General features: G+C 37.2%; 1 protein-coding gene across 1 annotated transcript; it reads right to left on the reverse strand.

Moving 5' to 3' along the window:
- Positions 1–17,515: 17,515 nt before the first annotated feature.
- LOC148912110 (alpha-1D adrenergic receptor-like) lies at positions 17,516–18,499 on the reverse strand. Its single transcript, XM_089027956.1, has one exon. The coding sequence runs from the start codon at positions 18,497–18,499 to the stop codon at positions 17,516–17,518; it is 984 nt and encodes a 327-aa protein (XP_088884082.1).
- Positions 18,500–21,473: the final 2,974 nt, after the last annotated feature.

The following is a 21,473-nucleotide window of genomic DNA, read 5'->3' on the forward strand; positions in this document are numbered from 1 at the left end:
ATGTGTGGACACCATAATGTTAACTTTGGACCCCTAAGAACGCAAGTGAATCTTCGTGAAGTTCATGCACGAATGTGAAAACATATTTACAGTGAACTACTTAGAGATGCAACGCTTCGAGTGCTCGACTTTCCAATTAAAAAGTCCACATTAAATGTTATTGGCTACCTTCAAATACTTTTGTAGCAACCAGAGAGCGGACTGCCCGGAACGTCTTAGAAGCTGTGTTGTAGGACGTTCCAATAGTTTACTTACACGAGACGAAAGAACAACTACACATGCTTTAGTTAACAGAAGAATCTAGTGCGGGCTAAGTTCTATTGAATTGTAATTCAGCGTGAGCTATTGTTTGCTTTCTTTGATTACTGAATGAACAAAGAAACCATAAAATGTCACGTCGCTAAAATTACTTATTCAAGGTCAAGCACGAGTTTTTAGTGAAATCTGGCAACGTGAGAACTAAAAACATTAGAATTAAATTTCAGTTCCAAAAAGCTAGTGTAAGGCGAAGAATGTAAAGCGGTTGTACTAACATATATAAGAAACCAAATGAAACCAAGACAAAGAAGCGAAAAACTGAGTAAAACTCAGAGTAAAGAAAGAATTTTTTTGTAGAAAAGCTACACACTTGTAACAATGTGATGGTTGAAACATGGCCGTCGAGGTTGTTGATTGGTTGGTAAAGAAAAGCCATTTTTCACTGCAGCAGTTTCATTTGTGTGACAGCGGATGGTCTCACACAACAGAGAGAGAGAAGCAGAAGAAATAAAGAAATAGAACAACGAACTAAGTACTATCTGTAAGATTTCGAACAAAATTATTAATGGAGAACGCTGATGGTATGCCTGGCAATAGTTTAGACGATTTCGGGACTTAACAAATCAGTAATGTCTTACCTTGTCAAAGAGAATTCTGTGGTTCTGGCGCCAAAAAAGATCTACTCTATTGGTTTAATTGTGCGGAGAAGAAAAAAACAAAAAAAAAAAACAAAAAACAAGGGGATCATCATTGTGGACGTATTTTGGAACGAATTAGAACCATTTTAAGTTTCTGTGACTTTTGGTAAAGATTGTCTTCTGACAAAGGACAGCAGAAGTTGGGCTCCAAAGTGGTTACGTATATGTTGCATTGCCTACGATCAACTTATAGGAGGTTTATAGTAAAAATTTAACCTTCAAACCTTTAGCCCTGTCTTATGATATTGAAATCTAGTTTTAGAGAAACTATATTTCATGCTATGAAAACGTTTATGACATATATTAATTTTATTTACGAGTATATAGATATCATATGTTTACGCAAATTTACTTTTTATCTGTTGAATTCTGCTTTTTTCAGCATTACAAAAAATAGAAATGGCTCAACCAAGGATATCGGTTGGCCTTTTCGGAATTGAGAAAGGGACTAGGGCCGAGTGAAAATTTTAATCTAATTAAGAAATGCTCCCGACACAAAAAGATCTTATAAATATTAGTACTATTACCGAGTTTGATCATGTTTGAGTAGCAAGCATTTAAAATTAATTCATCAAACTCCATAAACTCGTTGTCGAGGATCTCTCTAGAATGAAGGTATTTATTTTATTTGTCATTTTTCAATTAATCCTGCGAGGAATCTGCCAGGCATTTGCTAGCACTGAATTTGAATATCTTTTTGAGATGAATTCGTGGCGAAGTTTAAATAAGTTTAAATCTTTCGGGACATATCTGTCTCGGGTTATTTTGCAATCCGGCTTTGTGAATTATTTCAGAGCATGTACATGAGTGCAAATGCCTCACTTTGAAAAGCTAATGATCTAGGCATTCCAAAATAGCTTTCTGACGAAAAGGGTATTTGTTTTTGAAGTGATTTATAAAAGTAAGAATTTGTTTCAGATTACTGTTCTTTCACTCGTTGTCACATGGGCTCCCTGCGTTGCTTTGGTCTAAACATTACCTGTGCTGAGATGCCTGAATTTGATCGTTCCACTTGGGTTGACGATGACTGTGTTAGGTGACAAATACGAAGCTGCATAAAGTATAGAAAAATGTTGAAAACAAAATTAATGCATCGTGCATATTAAGGCGTGCAAGCCCTAAAACTAAACGAAGTCAGGACATGCCGAACATGCCCCAGTGCATACAGATCGATTTGAAATTTAGGTAATAATATTGTCTGACTTACGTAAGCTTCCCAAAGCGTCAAGTGTCCTCAGTGTTTGGTACATTCTCTGCACAGCGATACCAGCTCCATCTCCATTAACGAAGTATCTAGATTGTGTAGAATATCATGAATGGACAAGGCCTAGAAGAAATAATGAGACCAATGTCAACCACTATTGATATTTAGTGTCACAGCTTCTGATCAGGGCCGATGTTGATAAAGTTGTTGGTGTAGCGAGCACAATGGTTTTCACACACATAAAAAAGAATAAAAAAGAAAAGAAAATTAATTGGAATATTTCCCTCAGAAAGGAAAAAATGAAGCAATGATTTTAGTCTTACGTCGCAAATAAGAAAGCTTCTAGAATTAATACAGCACTGTTAAAGTATACTTGGAAACTAAACTAATTTAAAAAGAACAGTAATGATGAAAAGGTCAATTATACACCGTGAAAAGATGAAAAAACGTACTGACGTTTCGGACGCTAGTCCTTAGTCGGAGTAAAAGAGCTCTTTTACTCCGACGAAGGACTAGCGTCCGAAACGTCAGTAAGTTTTTTCATCTTTTCACGGTGTATAATTGACCTTTTCATCATTACTGTTTCATTAGAAACACCGACGCAGCTCACACTAGTTTTTAGCTAGTTATATCTTCTAATTTAAAAGAACTTAATTTGAAATGACCTCTTGGCAAGGGAATTAGGTATTTTCATAACATAGAAGTAGACTCATGCAGCAAAAATACTTCTTACCTCTGTTCTAACAGTAGATTTCAAGGTTACTCTTTCGATGTAATCGCGATATCTGTTGAAGTGCCGCATGGTGAATGGAATCCCTTTCATCCCTGCCTCCGAGTCATCAAAAACTTTAGACGTTCTGGCGGCAAATGTTGGCACAATGCTCGTTTTTCGTCTTGGACCAAGTTTGCGATCAATCAGACGTGCTATTACAGTTGTTCTACAAAGTTCATAGCTGTTCTTCGTGTTCTCAGATAAAGCACCAAAGGTTTCATCAGTTGCTAAAGCAGACGTTTCTTCATCATCGTGGCTCGCTGTGGGCATCAAAGGATCTTCCACAGGCCTTATTAGGGACTGCACATTTTGTTTGATATAAGGAACCTTTCCTTGTAGAATAACGGATTTTCCCTCTACTTTCATAAGAGTAGCCTTGAGATTTTCTGCTCCCTCGTTCTCCTTTTTTTGATCTTTCTCCTTGTCGACTTTTGAAATGATAGAAAGGTAACTTGCGTCTTGACAACTGGAAAGAGGCGATAGCTTTGCAACAGCAACTTTTATTGGCACTGATGGTGTAGAATAGCTCCCAAATGTAGGTAATTCAGACATTAATATTGGAGTCGAAGATTTTGATTTTGATTTTTCTTTATTTTCTTCCGAAAAAGGTGTGTCCAGTGATGTTTTTGTCTGTTTGCCATCAAAAGATGAATGAAGCAAGTCGATATCACTTGTGGTTGTAGTGCGCTTGCTAAGTTTATCCTCGGACACTTGTAAGCTGTCGCCATTATTCCTGACTATATTATCAAAATATGGTGTGCTTACTTCCCCTTTCCTGACTCCAGCATCAGGTACCGGTGTATTAACCCTGTTGACCTCATTAACTGGCAACATTATCTCATCTTTCCTGATATTATCCTTAGATACGACTGCTGAAGTGGCTTTGTTCTCGGATAGAGGTAAACTTGGTTCAACTGGAAAACTGGCCCCAACCGACTTTTCCACGAGTACTGGTGAACAATCCTCTTCATTGCTGATGGTATTTATAGATTCTGGTAAACTAACTTCACAACTTTTGACCTTATACTCGGGTTTTTCCAATGTCATCCCAACTTTAATCCCGTTTTTCTCAGTTACTGATGAGCCGGCTACAACTTTACTGACTCTATCCTCAGACAGTGGTAGGACGGATCTTCTAGCTTTGTTCGTATTTTCATGTACCGTTAAGCTGACCCCAAGTTTTTGGCTGGATTTGTTATCAGGTACTGGCGATGCGACTACGGTTGCTGTCGGTGATGTGGTCGCAACAGTAGGCCTTTCACTCGATGGAGTTTTATTCAACATTCCAAACTTGGACATGATCGCGTTGTACCGCTCACTTAACGCTGCAAATCTTTTTTCCGTTGGTATTGCATCATTCAATGTTCTACTTTCGTTATTATCTTGCGCCTTTATTTGCTCTAAATTATCATTATTCGTGCTGCTCTTGATTTGTAGAGGAGAATTCTCAAATTCTTCAAGGAGTGATCCAAAGCTGTCAAGTTCTCTTTCAATACCTTGATCAAGATTTTGATCGACGTTCACTTGTTTCTTGCCAAGTTCTTGGTACCTAGATTTGTCTGTTGAGTTGTCTAATGAAAGAGCGTTCGATTTTTCTTCCTTCTTTTTCGTCAAAGAAACTTCTTCTTGATTAATCCCTGAAGAAAAGAAATGTTTGTCTTGCTTACGTTGATCTTCTTTCTCTTTCTCGGGGGAAGAAGCCGGGACGGTGATTACGAGAGATGAAGATAGTGGACGCCTTATAACATTCACATATGTCTTGCGTTCTCGCGGTCTCTCTTGTATATTTTCGATGGGAGTAACCTTAGATACGTCTGCTATAGATACCTTGACTTTCTCAGGTTTGCGATCTTTTACTTCTTTACTAACTCGTTCAATTATTGGCTTCTCTTCCATTTCCATAACCTGCTTCTTAGGAACCGAGGTCACGTTCTCCTCAATATTAGTTGTTTTTGACGTCTCGACATTTGGCGCAATGCCTTCAAGAGCTCTATCACTGTTATCCTTAGGTATTTCCTCCATATTAGATATCAATGAATGTCTCCTTGGCGCTCCCTGGTCTTTCGGCGTATTAGGCACCGTGGTAGTAACGTCTTTCTTTTCAGTGAACTCTGAATTTATACTAGCTTTTCTTGTAACCTGAGGCGACTTCGTATTCCTCTTTCTAGTCACTGGCGAAGATGGTCTCTTGGATGCTTGTGCTGTTGCTTTTGGGGAAGGTTTTGAAGGGGTCTTACTTGATGATTTACTTTCATTTATTCCCTTTCCACTGATAGTGGAAGAGGACCCTTCCTTTGTGCAGTGATTTGACTTGGTAAACGCAGAAGGACTTGGAGGACGACTGGAAACTGTTTTCGGTGTTGTTTCATTATCGAGTGTCCTTTTCACATTTCTTGGAGATGAAGACTCCTGCTTCATGCTCCGATTCTTCCTGTCAACAGCTGATGGACTAGAAGGGCGATTGAGAGGTGTTTTAGGCGGTGTTTCCTTAGCAGGTGTTGTTCCTTTTGCACTCTTTGAGGAAGAGGAATCTTGCTTGATGGCCTGATTCTTCCTTGCCAAAGCTGAAGGACTTGGAGGACGACTGAGAGATGCTTTAGCAAGTGTTCCTCTACTATTATTGGAAGTTGCCACCTCGTGCTTTATGCCTTGATTAGTCCTTGCAATATTCGAAGGACTGGGCGGACGATTTGAAGGTGTTTTGGCATCAGCTTTTCCATTTGTGCTCTTTGAAGATGGCAACTCTTGTTTCGCGCCCTTTTTCTTGGTGACGATAGCAGAAGGACTTGGAGGACGAGTACTAGAAGCTGTTTTTGCTGGTCTTTCCTTGTCAAGTGTTTCATTTACGCTCCATGAAGATAAGGACTTTTGTTTGATGCTTTGATTCTTCCCATAAAAAGCGGAAGGACTTGAAGGACGAGTACTAGAAGATGTTTTCGCTGGTCTTTCCTTGTCAAGTTTTTCTTTTACGCTCCATGAAGATAAGGACTCTTGCTTCATGCCCTGATTCTTCCCATAAAAAGCTAAAGGACTTGAAGGACGATTTACGCTAGGAGAAGTCTTGGGTAATGGATTAGATAAGGCTCTTCCTACTGGTACTTTTCTCTTGTTCTCTAATTTGGGCGATTCCGGAGGTAGAGTGCCTTTTTGACTGGACGTTGACTTTAGGACTTTCATAGGTTTTGATACTGGTATTTCTTTCACCGAAGAACGTCTGGAAAATGTCGAAACTCTGCTTTGGAGCATCTCGTTTGCACTTTTGGACAATAAAGACGTTTTTGCTGGTGCTTCTAATTCTTCTCCAGTTAGGCTTTCATTTATCTTCTTGTGATCATTCTTTACAACTTCGAAAATTTGTTCGACTGTTTTAAGATCCTTTTCTTTGTCAGCTCCATAACGCTTTTTCTGTTGGGTGAACGCGCTATTTCTGCTTTGCTGTGATTCAAGTCCTGAAACAAGGCAGTTGCCGGTGGCTGATGTTGTAAAATCTTGGTGTAATTGACAATCTGGTAAATTTTCTCCTTTGACTACACTTACATTATCTTTTTTTTGATTCTTACAATGCCCAGAGAAGAATAACTTATAATCAGCTTCTGAGTTAGTGTTTTTCTTTTGGATCTCCTCCACCTTATCCTTCGTTCCGTCTTCATTCTCTTCATCCATGAGAAGCGGAAAGGATAATCTTAATGATCTTTCAACTATTCCTGTCCAGGGCTTTAACGAAGCTATAGAATTCCGCCTTCGTATGGAGGCTCTCATCTTTTGTCCCAAAGCCTTCACAAGGTTTTTTGATTCAATGGAACCTTTTGTAACGCCATTTTCTAAAATACTAACATTCTTTTCGATACTCAATGGAAAATCTGGTAAATCACCGTTTTGTGCAGAAGCAGGATCAGTTAAACTTTTCTGTCTTACGTCTTCGATTACAGACATGCTGTTTCTTCTATTCGACGTTTTGGAAGCAGTTGCATTTGGCGTCAACTGAGGTTGATCTAGCGACGTTACTTCACGATGCTCAGGTTTGATCTGTAGTTTGTGAGAGCTGTCATCCTCCTTATCAATTTTTTTTTTAGGTCCGTCTACTTTAGTATCATTTCGTGGTTTGATTATTATAGCTTGTCTGAAGGCTAAAATATTTGGCAAACTACCCGAACGTCTTCTCATCAGATCTGTAGCAGGTATACTTTCATTGCTATCACTTGATCCAGATGAAGAGAAACTATTTTTCTTGCCTTCTTCACTAATTGATGGTAACGCGTGTAGCAGACACCTCAGGTGTAAGTCACTAGTACTGAATCTTCGCCTGCGTTTTGGAGCTTCTACTGTTTGCATTTTCTCATGTAGTAGCTTTTCATCGACAGGAGATACTGATGACGATGACCTTTCAGATCCAGAACTTTTAGTAGTGAGAGAAGAAAGCGAATCTGAACGTTGTCTATTTTTCTTATAATTCGTTTGTAAACGTTCAAAAATATTGGTATTCTCATCTTCGTTTACATCGTATGCTATCTCATAGTTTGACAGCGCTTCTTTCAATTCCATACTCTCGACATCTTCATCGTTGTCCTCATCTGAATCATCTTGTGCATCCTGTTCTTCGACGTTTAAATCTGTTCTATTTGGGTCACTCTTTTCTTTCGATGGTTCAATGCGTAGTTCGAAACTTTCACCGTTTGCTCCATTAAGGGGACGTATATCATTGTGAGTATTCTCTGGATACGGCAGTTTTTCAAAGTCATCTCTCCATTGCTGCATCTCCTTTCGCACCTCATCCCGCCACGACTGCCTTTGTCCCGACCCACTTTCATCATCAACATCTCTTGGTTCTTGTCCTATGTCATTTTGATCAACTTTACTGTCCTTACAAAATTGTCTTTGAAACAACAAATTTGTCTGACTAAGGGCATTGAATTCGTCCTCCTCTTCTTGCATTTCAGGTATAGGTTTTAGGATATCGATACAAGACAAGTCAGCAAGTGTAGCACGGCGTTTTCGTCTGTGCGACTTCCGAGATGGATTCTTTTTTTGTGGCCCTGTTGCTGTTAGTAGAGCCTTTGACTGATCGTTATTAACGTGAGATGACGCAGCTATAGCCACGTCATTTGTCGTACTAGTTGCATTCTTTTTGTACAATTCTTTGATTCCAAGAGAAACTGTTTTTTGCTCGTTGCCATTACAATCGGTTGCCTTTACAGACTTTTCTTCATCTTTACATATTTCTTTGTTCTCCTTTTCCACAATGTTTGGAATACAGACTTTGAGAATGTCACTAAGGCTGCGGCTTCGTCTGATTTTACGTTTTGTTTCCATAGCGATTCATAAACCAACCAGGTCACTTAAGTTCTCAGCCAGGTCACTTAAAGCGGTGAATTAAGCATGGTATTTGACTCGCAATCTTTCTTGGGTTTTCTGCTATAGAATAAAATAAATACAGTACCGTTATGATCTACTTAACCTATAATGCCTTGGGGTAATATTTTGCATTTGGAAATACACTGCAAGATAATGTTATTATCGAGTTAGTTAGATTCTGACACTTCATTATTCGACAGGATTTAACGATGCCTTTCTGGCACAAGTACATGAAAAATAATAATCTGCATGATTTACTATAGTCTCTTTGGAATATCCCATTTTTTGCTTTTTACTTCTTTATTTACAGCCGTTCTCAGTCAAGCCTAGTTCCAAATGTCGGTGACACCCCGTTGACACCCCGGCGATACCACCGCAGGTACTACCGGGGACGCCACTCTGATCATGGAAACACTTTGTCACCGGCATCGCAGACTGGGTAAATTTGTCGCCGGCATATGTCTGCAAAATTTTAGTCGAGTTCAAATCTTACGGCATGTCGGCGTAGTCCCCAAATGTCCCAGACTGTCCCAGACTTCTCGGCGATGTTAAATGTATATGGGAAAATAATCGGCGGTCTACCTGCGATGTTGACAGCCGCGTGCCACGATGCAGACATTTTGGACTAAATTAAAGATTTTAGAGGTTTAGAATATTTCAGTCTTAAAAAAAGATCTTAAAATATCTTTAATTCAGTCTAAAATCTCCCTCAAGATATTGCTTTTTTATTGCAGTTTAATTGATTGACGGTCGTTTTAATGCTAGACGCGCACTAGACATGGTACTTCGTGGGTCGCACTTCAACGATAATTAATGCTAGTAAAATGAGTACCCCGGGCCCAGCTGAAGAGCTATTTAACAAATTGACATCAGTTGACATCCTGGGCCTATTCTGTAATTAGGATCTATCAAGTCGTTAAGCCTTTCAAATTAAAGCTTATTTTATATCACTTTCAAATTGGAGAACCAAGAACAATCAATCAGCTTTAAAACCTAAGCTTCGGGACCGTTTGCGACACGTGTATTTTGCTGGTGCCAAAGTATTTTTTTGGTGCCAATCAAAAAACAATCCTTACGACCATGTAGAGCTATCAGTCATACAACTCTGAGCAAAACATTGAAGCATATAAGAGCATTTTTGAAATGAGCTCGGAGCGAACAAAGTGACCGTTTTTTTGTGTGTAAATGTATGGCGAAAATTCGCTGGATGATATCTAATATCATCCAACATGGCGGCCAAAATTTCAAAAAAACTATTCATTGACAACAATTTATCAAATTCATTTTGAACATGTATTAATAAATTGATAATAAAAAAATTTCAAATTGAATTTAAAAAGTTGTACAACACTAAAAATGCTTGATTTGGGGAAGATTTTTCATCTTTTTGACTCAGTCATCTAATCAACGTAAGTGCTACGCGGTCCACATATTCTAATCTACGTAAGGTGAGTATTACCGATTGGGGAATGAAATTTGCACAACTCTAAAACAAAACGGTGAAACGATCTGAAAGTTCTACACTTCGTCACATTATAGTTTTCTAAAAGATATCAAAAGATCAAAGTTTATAGCATTCATAATTAACTTTAAACTGTTATTTTCTTGGTCTATGATGTCACGTGTAAACGAAGAGACGTACGATTTACGTAACTGGCATGTTCAAATCGGAACATTGAAAAACACTAATAATTTAGGAATAGGTACAAACAACTTTTGTTTTGTCAGCATTTTCATCTTGTTTCTCTTTTTCGCTCAGAAAATAAAAAGTAACTGTTGTTTTATCATATCTTAGAACTGAATCTTTCATCAAGGCACTTCTTTACCAAATATTCAAGTCTTACAGGTGTATGTTTAGATGGACCGGTAAAATAGAACCTGCGTTTGTCAGTCCCAAGTGACTCATCAATGACAGCTTTTCTTTATCCAAAATTTTTTACAAAAGGATCAAACTGATTATGAATAAGGGGTCATCATCTTAGTACTTCAGTCTAAATGAAAATTCTTTTTAACTAAAAGATATTAATATTCTAGGACACTCTCGACATATAGTATTTGGGAACATTTGTGAAGCCAAAAGATATCAAGAAACATCAGTTTGTTTGATTTCAAACATTGACATGCATCCTTTGTTCAAAGCTAAACAAAAAAGGCACAAAGTTCACTTGGATTGTTTTGCCTTTGTTTCAACTGTCTGTGCTCGTTATTCAACAAGTACTTCGATTTTGTCTCATATGGAAATATTAACGACTTTAACGAGCCGAATAACGACTTTAACGAGCCTAATAACCTAAACCAGTACATTTGTACCCTTATATATTTAAAAACTCTACTCAATAACAACCGTTTGACGTACAAATTTTCCAAAGATACTCAAAAAGTCAGCCTAAACTAGTGTTGTTAGGTTCAGATGATAATTATTTATTATATTACCATCGGTATTGTCATATAGTCTTTTGCTTGCCAACTAAGATTATCTGGTGTTGTTCTCTTAAGATTTTGGTTGACACAACTCTAAGGACAAAGACTATTATAAATAGAAGAAAATGTATTAAATCTTAGAGCAAGATTATCACACGCTAAAATGAAGCGCGCGGGAAAAATCTCGAAGAGGGAGAACTTGTAATAATTCCACGAAGGCACGGCATGGCGCTTGCGCAGGAAATGGTACTGAGGGTTTTAAGTTTTAGTAAGAAAATAATCTGAATAAAAAGACTCTGCCCCTGTAATAGAACTTACTTTCTTTCATACATGAAGAGGTTTTTCATTATTATGACAATATCGATATCGCAATGGCCGTGGTCCAATAAATATTAGAAGTTGTTGTCCGCGATGGATTGATGCGTTGATCAATGAGATCTATCCACAGATTTTACGAAAAGCCGGGTCAATTTTTTCCTAATTTTCTTAACTCGTTTTCCAAAATATGCATGCAGATTTCTTGCTTAAGCAATGCAGGGTGTATTAGATTTTCAGTCTCGACCATACAAGAGTGGAGTAGATTTTAAACTTTCAGCGAATGCTACGAGTACGAAAGATTTTCTCAGCAATTAATTTTAACGATTTACTCTCAATAAATAGCCGATAAATAGTCTATACTTTTGATAAACTTTTAAGACTTCGTCCGAGTCAGCATTTTCCCGTTTAATAGTTCTGACTTCAGTGTTTAATAAAAACAATTTGCCAAGAATATCGATAAGTTATATAAACCATACCAAAGTTTGAAAACAAAACGTGAGCATAAAATTGAGGGAGTTGACAACTTGATTTATCAATTACAGTTATCTTATAAACATTTAAACCAATGATGGCTTGCAAAAATGACCCCATCGAAATAGTTGACATTAAGATCTGTAAGATGGCGATGATAATTGTGAAGAGAATCAAAACAATAATAATAAGTGACTGGTTTTTCTCAATCGCTAAAAAAGAATATTTGTGAAGCTCGGTAAGCGAGCATGTTGGAATAATAGTAGTGATAATGGGAGAACGAGTCGGTATACTCTCAGCTAATAAAACTCCAATCTACACATTTTTAAGTTTCAGGCAAATATTCTAGTACCTTGATGAAAAAGCCATTCTTGCCAATCCCAAAAGGTTAGACCTCTTATCAGTTCCAACAAGTATATGTACTTAGGGAGCGGTCATTAATTATTGGGGGGGGGGGAGGGCCGGTAAATTTATGGGGAGGACTGCGATTTTTTTGGGCCCTCCATTAGGGAGGGCCAAAAAATTTTGGGCGCATGCAAGAGGGAGGGTCGCAATTTTCTGGGCCCCCATATAATCCACAAAAACCTCCTGTTCAATATGTATCCCACCTATAAGCTAGTTACAGAGTATAAGCCTCTGACTTTTTTGGTATGCAGACAAATTCTATTGATTTTATCAAAAACATTATTAATGAGTAATAACACGTCCAAACCATTTTTTCTTTGTATGTATGTTTTGTTCTACACACTATAAACTCGCAAAAATGTAAAAACATCTATGATTGAGCTGCGATTGTTGTACTTTCATTGCTGCTACCATTATCAACATCAACACTATCATGACCATCTATTAAAATGAACATCTAAATCCACATTCTTCGCCTTGATTATCAGGATTATTGTAATCAACATCATCATCATCACGTACAACATTATCATAATTACCATAACTATTTTTTAAATCGGTATAAATATTGACACGTGTAAATTGTCTTTATTATATAATTAACTATGAAATATATATATTTCTCTATTTCGAAAAATTGATATCTTCACACGTGAAAATAACATGTTATTTTCACGTGTGAAAATAACACCATTGCGATGGCTATTCAAAAATACACGAAAAGAATTGCCTGAAAAGGCCAAAACATACTTCATTGATAATTATATAATAAACAGAATATTACATGGGCGCTTGAAGATACGCAATTTATCTTCTCGTGTTGAAAATCTTTCACTCGTTCGCTGCGCTCACTTGTGAGAGATCTTTTCAACACTCGAAGATAAATTTCGTATCTCCGCGCGCCCATGTAATATCCTCTATTTATTATTATCATCATTATAAATTGCTCTCATCATCAATGCTGACATCATCACCATCATCGTCGTCGTCATCATCAACATCATCAACATCACCATCATCATCACTATCATCATTATTATCATCATAATTATCATAACTAACCCTTGCTCATTATCTACATAGTTTTTTCAACATTTATATCTTGATTCAACAGCATGCGTAAATGTTGTTTTGCTCTTTCATCCAGGTGAGGTGATGATTTAGATATAAGGGCTACTGCCCATTTTCTCTCTCTTTTACCAAGTTTCATGATAATTGGATCCTGCAAATCTTGATGAGTACAAACATCGTCTCCTTGAACTGATGGGGCTATTTTCTTAAGTATTTGCACAGTTCTAGCATTTTTTCTAGCTGTGTTCCTTTTTTTTTCTCTTCTTTTTTCGATTGTTCTGTTTTTGTGCTCGCGATTTTCTCTTCATTGCGAAGACGTTGAAACGAAATGCCGATGTGCAATCATCCAAGAGCTTGATAAGTCGGTTTTGTAACAAACTCATTTCTTCTTGCAAAGTTTTTGAGGATGTAATGATCCGTTCATCAAAGCCGTGTGCAGTTTTTTGTCCTGTCAGAATTCTACCCGACGAGTGAATGGTACTTCGTAAATGTTCTTTGAGGACGTTCTTAAGAGTAGTTAGTGATTCTTTGATACTTTTTATATGTTCTAAGTTCTGTTTGATAGAGTGTGAGTCATGTGGTTTGAGAAGTACGTGGTTGAAAAACAGCTAGTAGCACAATACTTAGAACATCTTCATCATCTGGAGCAAAGGGAAAAAAAGAGGGCAGAGACCAGAGAACTTACAAGGAAGGAAGAAAAGAAGAAATGTTTCAATGACTTTAATTGGAAGGTTTATACAGGGATGGAGGTCTGAAAAAATAAAGGTGTCAGTACTCGACGTGTATATAGAAAACAAGCGATTAAAATCTCCAGGGGAGCAAAAAAAACCCGAAAAAGTGGATGCTGTGACAATGGATATTGCTTGGTCACTTTTGCCAACTCAACAGCCTACCAAACAATAGATTTTACGAGACTGACGACAGTGATGATGATGACCAAGATGAGGATGATGATATAGTGGTTGAAGAGATTGGAAGCGATGACGATGATCTTTCATCATTATCCTCTTCAGACACTGAAGATGAATTGCATCAAGAAGAAGAACAAATTGCTAGTCTGTTGAACACCACGAGATCAGGAAGAGTTTGCAGAACTTGGAGGGAGAGAGCAAGTGTTGCTGACTAAATTTTTTTTGGCATAAGAACTAACTAAAACTATTAAGTATTTTTACTATACTTTTCCATCATAACATTTTCAAACCGATGTATTTTATAAAGAATAAGTGCCTCGCAAGCAACACCACATATCAATCTAACTGCTATGCATGCTTATAGTTTGCAACGTTCCAGATTTATATACAAAAATTAAAGCTATTTATAGGAGGGGAGGGCTGTAATTTTTTGGGCTGTCTTGTCAGAGGGGGCCAAAATTTTTAGGCTCAAATTCTATGTGGAGCCAAAATTTTTGATCCCTAGTTTCAAATAATTTACCGGCCCTCCCCCCCAATAATTAATGACCGCTCCCTTAGCATTGTAAGTGCTGTTAACTAACTACCGTGATGTGTTGTAGTTTACTATGCAATAACGTTTACAATAGCTAGGTAGAATAGTAAATAGGTAAAGCATTGGGGAATTAAAGCATTGTAAACCAAGAGAACAACAGAGTCAAGCCATCCATCGCTCGAGTGATCATCACTTATTCTCTCGAAGCTGTTCATTCTTAACTACTTGACAGCATTTAGATGATGGAGTGTGGCTAGAAGCCGAGGGTCGAGGGTCGAGGGTAAAAAGTCGAGGGTCGAGGGTAAAAAGTAAAAGCACATCTTTTGTCGCAGTTAAATGCCTAGTTAATATGTACGAAGATACAGACAATTAGTTTTTCTATTAAAAAAACAACAAAGTTAAGTTTTTCAACTCCAATTGAAGTATCTTTGTCAATATAGATACCATCTGGAGGCATAATTCGATTGCTTCAATAAATCCATTATTTTATCAGAAAATGGTCATGAAAAACCTTCCAAAGCCAATGTGTAAGCTTTAGAGCAACCGTACAACTCACAGCCGTCAGTACAGTAATAGATAGTGTATGGTATGACTCACAACTGTGATATCTAATAACAGTTGCACGACGTACGCGTCTTAATAAATATCGAACAGACCATTACGATTATAAGCATCGAAAGTTACTACATAGTCATGGCAGAGTCGCCTTCAATAAGCCGTTTTGCAAGGCAAAACCGAAAAGTGATAAGACTGTACATTGCTTTTATAGGTGAACATATAACTGCATGGTCTAGTGTAGCCTAAAGTCTCAATTTGCCGCCGCGGCACTGCAGTCAGTGAAACTTCTTCTTCTTGACAGCATAGTCTGTTTGATTGTAGTCTCTCTCTGGAACTGAAACCAGATACTCTCTTAGAACTATTCCCGGGATTAGAACTATTCATGGCGGTTCATAATGCAAACAATTGCAGCACAGTTATATTATTACAAAGACTACTATTTACAGTTATATTACTATGTTATTTTTGTTATTTTTTACTACCAGGCTCAGAAGGCACGTGATTTTTATATTGTTGGTAAAGTTTTATTTAGCAAGACTTCCCCTTCAAGATTGACGTCTTAATTGGAAAATAAATACAAGTTGCCAATGGATGCTTTGCGAAATTTGATCTTTATGTAACCGGCGGCAAGGCGCTCAAATCACTAAACAGATTGCAAGTGTGTTGGCAAAAGAGTTTATTCACCACTCAGCTTAGTACATCACAAATCAGTACAAAACGAGAACGAGATTACAGCTCTCTGTCTTCTAACGACGCGAGTTCTTTGTCTTGACTCTGTGGTTCGACGCTCTTCCAAGTTCTCTTGCTATACTGACTAAATTTACTTAAAAAGCTCTATTTATGCTTGAGTCTGCATTCCTCATGTATTACAATAATCCACGCGCAATACGCCCAAGGCGCACTTGTTCCGTAAAACGTGGCTTATGCTAACATTACTCATGTAATCCCAGGAAATTAATTAACTACTTGTTTGCAGATTTCACTTGATATAGAGGAAGAACATTCCTTAGTATCCGAAATTATAATTAAACTAATTAAAACTAGGTTAAAGTCCGATTTACTATTGTTCAAAATAACGTTCTTTTGACTCTGTCACATTTAGTCGATTTTCTGTGGTTTATTATCTATAGATGGCATTTCGGCGATCATCCGCATTTCGTTGCATCTGATTCGAACAACTGCTACAGTTCTACTACTTCTGTTTGCTGTGTTTTCTTCGAGACTTTATTTGTAAACTTAAGTCGTACGGTTGCTCTAAAGCTTACACATTGGCTTTGGAAGTTTTTCATGACCATTTTCTGATAAAATAATGGACTTATTGAAGCAATCGAATTATGCCTCCAGATGGTATCTATATTGACAAAGATACTTCAATTGGAGTTGAAAAACTTAACTTTGTTGTTTTTTTAATAGAAAAAAACTAATTGTCTGTATCTTCGTACATATTAACTAGACATTTAAATGCGACAAAAGATGTGCTTTTACTTTTTACCCTCGACCCTCGACTTTTTACCCTCGACCCTCGACCCTCGACCCTCGACCCTCGACCCTCGACTTCTAGCCACACTTAGATCGGTTTATGACGGATAATCAGATGGGCTTTTATTGTTCAAATCATTAGGTGTACTTAACTATATAATCTATTCCAGGAAGCAGGAAATACGTGGTACAATGAAATTTCCAGTCATAGGAAATCTTTCAAATTCAAATCTTTCAGTTAATAACTGTTAATTGTCTCTCTCTTTTGTTTTCTTCCTGTATTATTTTGCCTGTTTGCAGTACGACGTTTTGTCTTCTTCAGGTCTGGAGTTAAAGCGCGCAACTAAGAGCAATTTCATGCCATTTGCATTGGTTATCTTACTGACTTCTAATATTCTATCTGCCTGCATAGGAAGAGTTTTAGAACGTACCGCAAACAGTTTTAGAGAAAAAGTGAGTAAACTTTACAATAACCAATATATACTGTCACCAAACATACACTGTACAATTATTAGCGATCCGAGACGATTGAGTTAATAATCCTGATGAACCAGGCCAACATTCCCTCGCCATTTATAGCTACTATAGTAATTTTTTATAACCTTATTAGTGAGTGCTATTAGTCACGAAATGCGGTGAAAATGCAAAACTGGCGAAACCGGTTGCGATAAATATCTACAACAGAGATGAAACCGTCGTTTAAAGATTATTCATTGTTTTTCTTCTATCAAAGAATAAATATACTAGCTTCTTCACAGAGCCTTTTCTTCCTTTGATCGTAAAAAAAGCCATTTTCGTTGCAATATAAAGATGAGTGTGTTGAATGTTACCGGTACTGAAGTGGTGAGTTTTCTTTTTATTCTTCTGAGAAAGAAAGAAGGTGCTTTTCGAAGACTAGACTCCTGTGATAAAATGTATAACTGAGCCGGAAAAAAGTATCTGACATCTGTTATAGCGATATTGGCTTTCTTTAAGTTTTTGTTCTTTTGTCCAGTATTCGTGGGTGCAAAAAATGGATTCATCTGCAAAAGTCAGCAGGCGATTTGACAATGTTACTATCTTTGTTTAGAGTTCGACAACTGACAGAGATGAACTTTTATGAATACCAACCATCTTAAAAACAGTCCTCTTAGCAAAGTGGCGTATGATTCTTATTCTCCAGCAATAAATGAGAGGATTGAGACTCGAGTTTAAAAATGCAATTGGAAAGATGACGTTGAGGACACCACGAGAAAACGGGTCCCATTCGAGAAGAACGCAGACAGCCAGTGCTGTCATGTAGAGTACAAAGCAAAGCACATAAGTCCCCACAACGTATAACATTGTAACGACTGACTTTTTCATTTGGGACATTTGAACACAAGTGATGATTCTGTTATGAAGAGGGTCTCCGGTTTCATCTGGGTTTACTTGTATAACAAGCTTGCGAACTGTTTGACCAATCTTGATGTAACTGATAACAGTCGCCAACAAGAAGAAAGAAAACACTGTTGCAAAAGCAGTTACTAGAGACTGGCAGTTACCGAAACAAAACAGCCTACCAACAGACATCACCAAGCCAAATACCCACAAAAGCATCACCACTTTAATTACTCGACTAACTGGAACAAGCTCTTGGTACCGTAGATGTAAGCGTATGGCAAGGTAACGGTCGAAAGAAATAGCTGCTATTGTCATAAATGCAGTTGCAGTAAAGGTAAACGCCAATATCTCACTTCCCAGGCCAGCTATACAGTATGGGAGAAATTTTTCTTCCATTTCGCTAATTTTATACAAGGCACACAGCGGTTGGACGATCAAGCCCACCCCAAGGTCCGAAACCGCCAAGCTAAATAGAAGACAATTTGAAGGAGTGTGAAGACTTGGGTTTTTCAATATGGTCATGAGGACTACGGCATTGCCGAGTGTTGCTGGAATGGCAAGAAGGGCGTTCACAGTGCTTGAAAAGATGAACGTCCACTTTATGTATTTGACATGGTCGAATGTCACAAACAGAAAGTAACAGCTTCCAGTTGATCCACTAGTATTGAATGAGGCGTTTGCGTTCATTCTAAACTTTGAACTTTGTGCGCGCCGTAGAAGTGAGGAGCAGTTATAAGAGGAGCAAACAGAGAAAACCTGTGTATATAGGCTGCAGCAGCTGTAACTAAGTCGTATCTCTATTGGTAATTTAAAAAGTATTGAAAAGTTCACGCATTATGAATGGATGACACCAGACACAAAAGCAATAACAATGAAAACTAAATTCTCTTAAAATATGGCTCACTTTAATAAAAGCCTTCAAGTTTCCGCTAGGCCGTTTCTTAAGTAACCTGGAGTGAGCAAAACGTACATTGAAATCTCTTGAAATTTCATAAAAGAAAGAAAGACAGTTTTGACGAATAATTATAAATTGAAGTAAAAAGTACATAAACGTGTTTGAACTGTGGCTTACAAAATCCCGTGTGTAAATACAAAATTGAATGTCGCAAAAAGACTTCAATTGACTCCAATATTGTAGATAGAATATTATATTTAACTTCGCAAATAAACACCATTGAAACTGCAGGGTTTGGGAAGGAAATTAAAGATAAATAGGTAGCTGAAATATTGTGAACTAATGGTTACATTTTACATTTATCACTATAAATCGTTCTAAGTTACATTGACAACGGCATACAATACTGCTTCAATTGTTTAAAGTCTTCACATCTATAATCACGTCTAGTATAACGGGTTTACGAAGGGCAAATATAAAAATGTCATCGAAGATAGCATTTGTGGTTATATTGTTTGCTAAGATGAAAACAATAAAACAAAATCAATATTTTTTTCAAATTAAAGAAATTTGACAAAAATTTGCTTGCCAGATGACTATGTCTTTAAGACTAACCTCGTGATTAGACTGGCGCGGCGAACTTCCATCCAATATAGTTTTTCTTCTTTAGCACTAGGTTTCTAAATTGACCATGAATCAATCTTTTCGACACTGCGTTTTATTGCGATCTCTTACGCTGCAAAGCACTCATAGGCAAACAGACATATCAATCAAACGAGGGAAAAGCACACAGATCGATTTTATTAGCTCAGTATTTCTTTCAATTGATTCGAGTCTTAATCAATTATTTTCAAATCCTCGCCAAATGAATTGCGGTCTAGTCACGTCCAACTCTTACAAGTTATATAAACTTTGAAATTTCCAATCGGAAAGTCTGTAAGTTCTGGTAAATTCGAATCATTGTAATATTGAGATTTACACTGTTTGTTTGAGTTTTACTGAAGAGTATATCTAGTCGGTATCTTTGCTCACCTATATCGTATACCAGTTCACCCTATAGTACTTCTTTATCGAGTAGTTTCAGAATACAACTTAATTTTATTCGTCTTGACATTTTAATCTGCTGCTTCTCAGTCGTCGTTATTGAGTTGTCGATGGCGTGGGTGCAATTTGAAAAAGATCAGCACGAATGAAGCTTGAAAAATTAGGATGTTAAATTCCATGAGCCTCCGAGGCGAGTGCAATTTTTCTTAATTTTTGTGCTTCACGAGTGCTGATTTTTTCAAATTGCAGGAGAAACCATTTGATTTTCTTTTAATAATATGACCATCATTTTTTTAGGTCAAATACAAATTCTCATTTCATGGCGTGCGTTCGTATGATGAAGCGAACTTTCCTTAATTCGTTTTTTTGAAGTTAAAAATACTACTACTAATAATGATAATGAAAGACATTAATTTTATTGTAAATAGATTTTTTTTTTCACTGTGATTTCACGTTTTTGCACTGTGATTTGGGAAAAATTACCGAGTAGCCAACCAATCAGAATCAAGGATTTTTGATGGTCATGTTATTAATGATGGTAATTGAACTGAGTGGAGTGCAATTTGAACCAAAATCATACGAGTGATTACAAAATTGCACGACACGAAGTTCAATTACCACTTAATCATATCCTTTTTGTAATCATACACAAGGAAAAGACACAATAAAGGGTGCAGAATAATCAATTTAATGTAGAAGAAGAAGTAAATCAATCAGGTTTTTCCTGGTATAAAATAAACGATTTATCAGCAAATCATTGAATATTCATAAATAATGCTAATCATTCTCTTCTCTGATTGGCTGAATATAAGAATTCTGTTCTGTGATTGGTTCTTTCAAAAGGATGCGATTAAGAGCTCAAAAGGATGCGATTAAGAGTTCCTAAGGATGCAATTTGGGAATTAATCGCACTCCTTTGAATCAATCACATTGCAGGATTTGGTGGTGATTACAAAAAGGATATGATTAAAAAAGATATTGATCAAGGGAGGGGGGACTTTGTCCCAGTTTTGGGAATCGTGAATTTTCGGTCCTGCAGTTCAAACTGGGTCGCTGTAAGACGCTGTATCTGCTCTTATCCTTTCCAGTTAATCTGAAGTACTAAAGTAAAAATGACGTCGCTAGCTGCAAAAATGAGTTTTCAATGATAAAACCAGCGTGAAATAAAACATGTCCGCCATTGCAACAAATATATAAAACGAAGAGAATCCCCGTGCCCCATCATGTGCACACTTTGATGCCATTTTTAGAATCATTGATGCTATTTTTAACTCGTTACAATGCCCGCGCGATAATCATGCTTCCCTCTAATGCCTCGTTTTAGGACACGAAAAGCGCCATATTTCGCTATTTCCACACCATGATTGGCAAATACCTTCAAAATCAGTAAAGGTTGAAATGATTAAAGTATCATGTGTTCTTCATGGAAGATGTAACAGAACATCGAAAAAGATCAAATCAGGATGATTTTCAGTATACGAACAAGCTAAAAACAGCGAAGACGCCATGGGGAAGGAAACCGCAATAAAAAATGCGATGAAAATAGCGAAAAACCTACAGCGAAGACAGCCAAAAAAGCATTTAGCGTAGTGTTTTCTATAGTAAATAAAGTTTAAGTTAAAGTAATTAAGAAGACGATGAACAAGACCAGTATTTTGTTTCACACACGAATCAGAACAAACTATATTTGCACCGAAATGTGCCGAAGAAAAATTTCTGTTT

Source organism: Actinia tenebrosa, unplaced genomic scaffold (assembly GCF_029948245.1).
Source record: "Actinia tenebrosa isolate PJP-AT-01 unplaced genomic scaffold, QUT_ActTen_1.0 PGA_scaffold12__29_contigs__length_12842862, whole genome shotgun sequence".
Classification (NCBI taxonomy): domain Eukaryota; kingdom Metazoa; phylum Cnidaria; class Anthozoa; order Actiniaria; family Actiniidae; genus Actinia; species Actinia tenebrosa.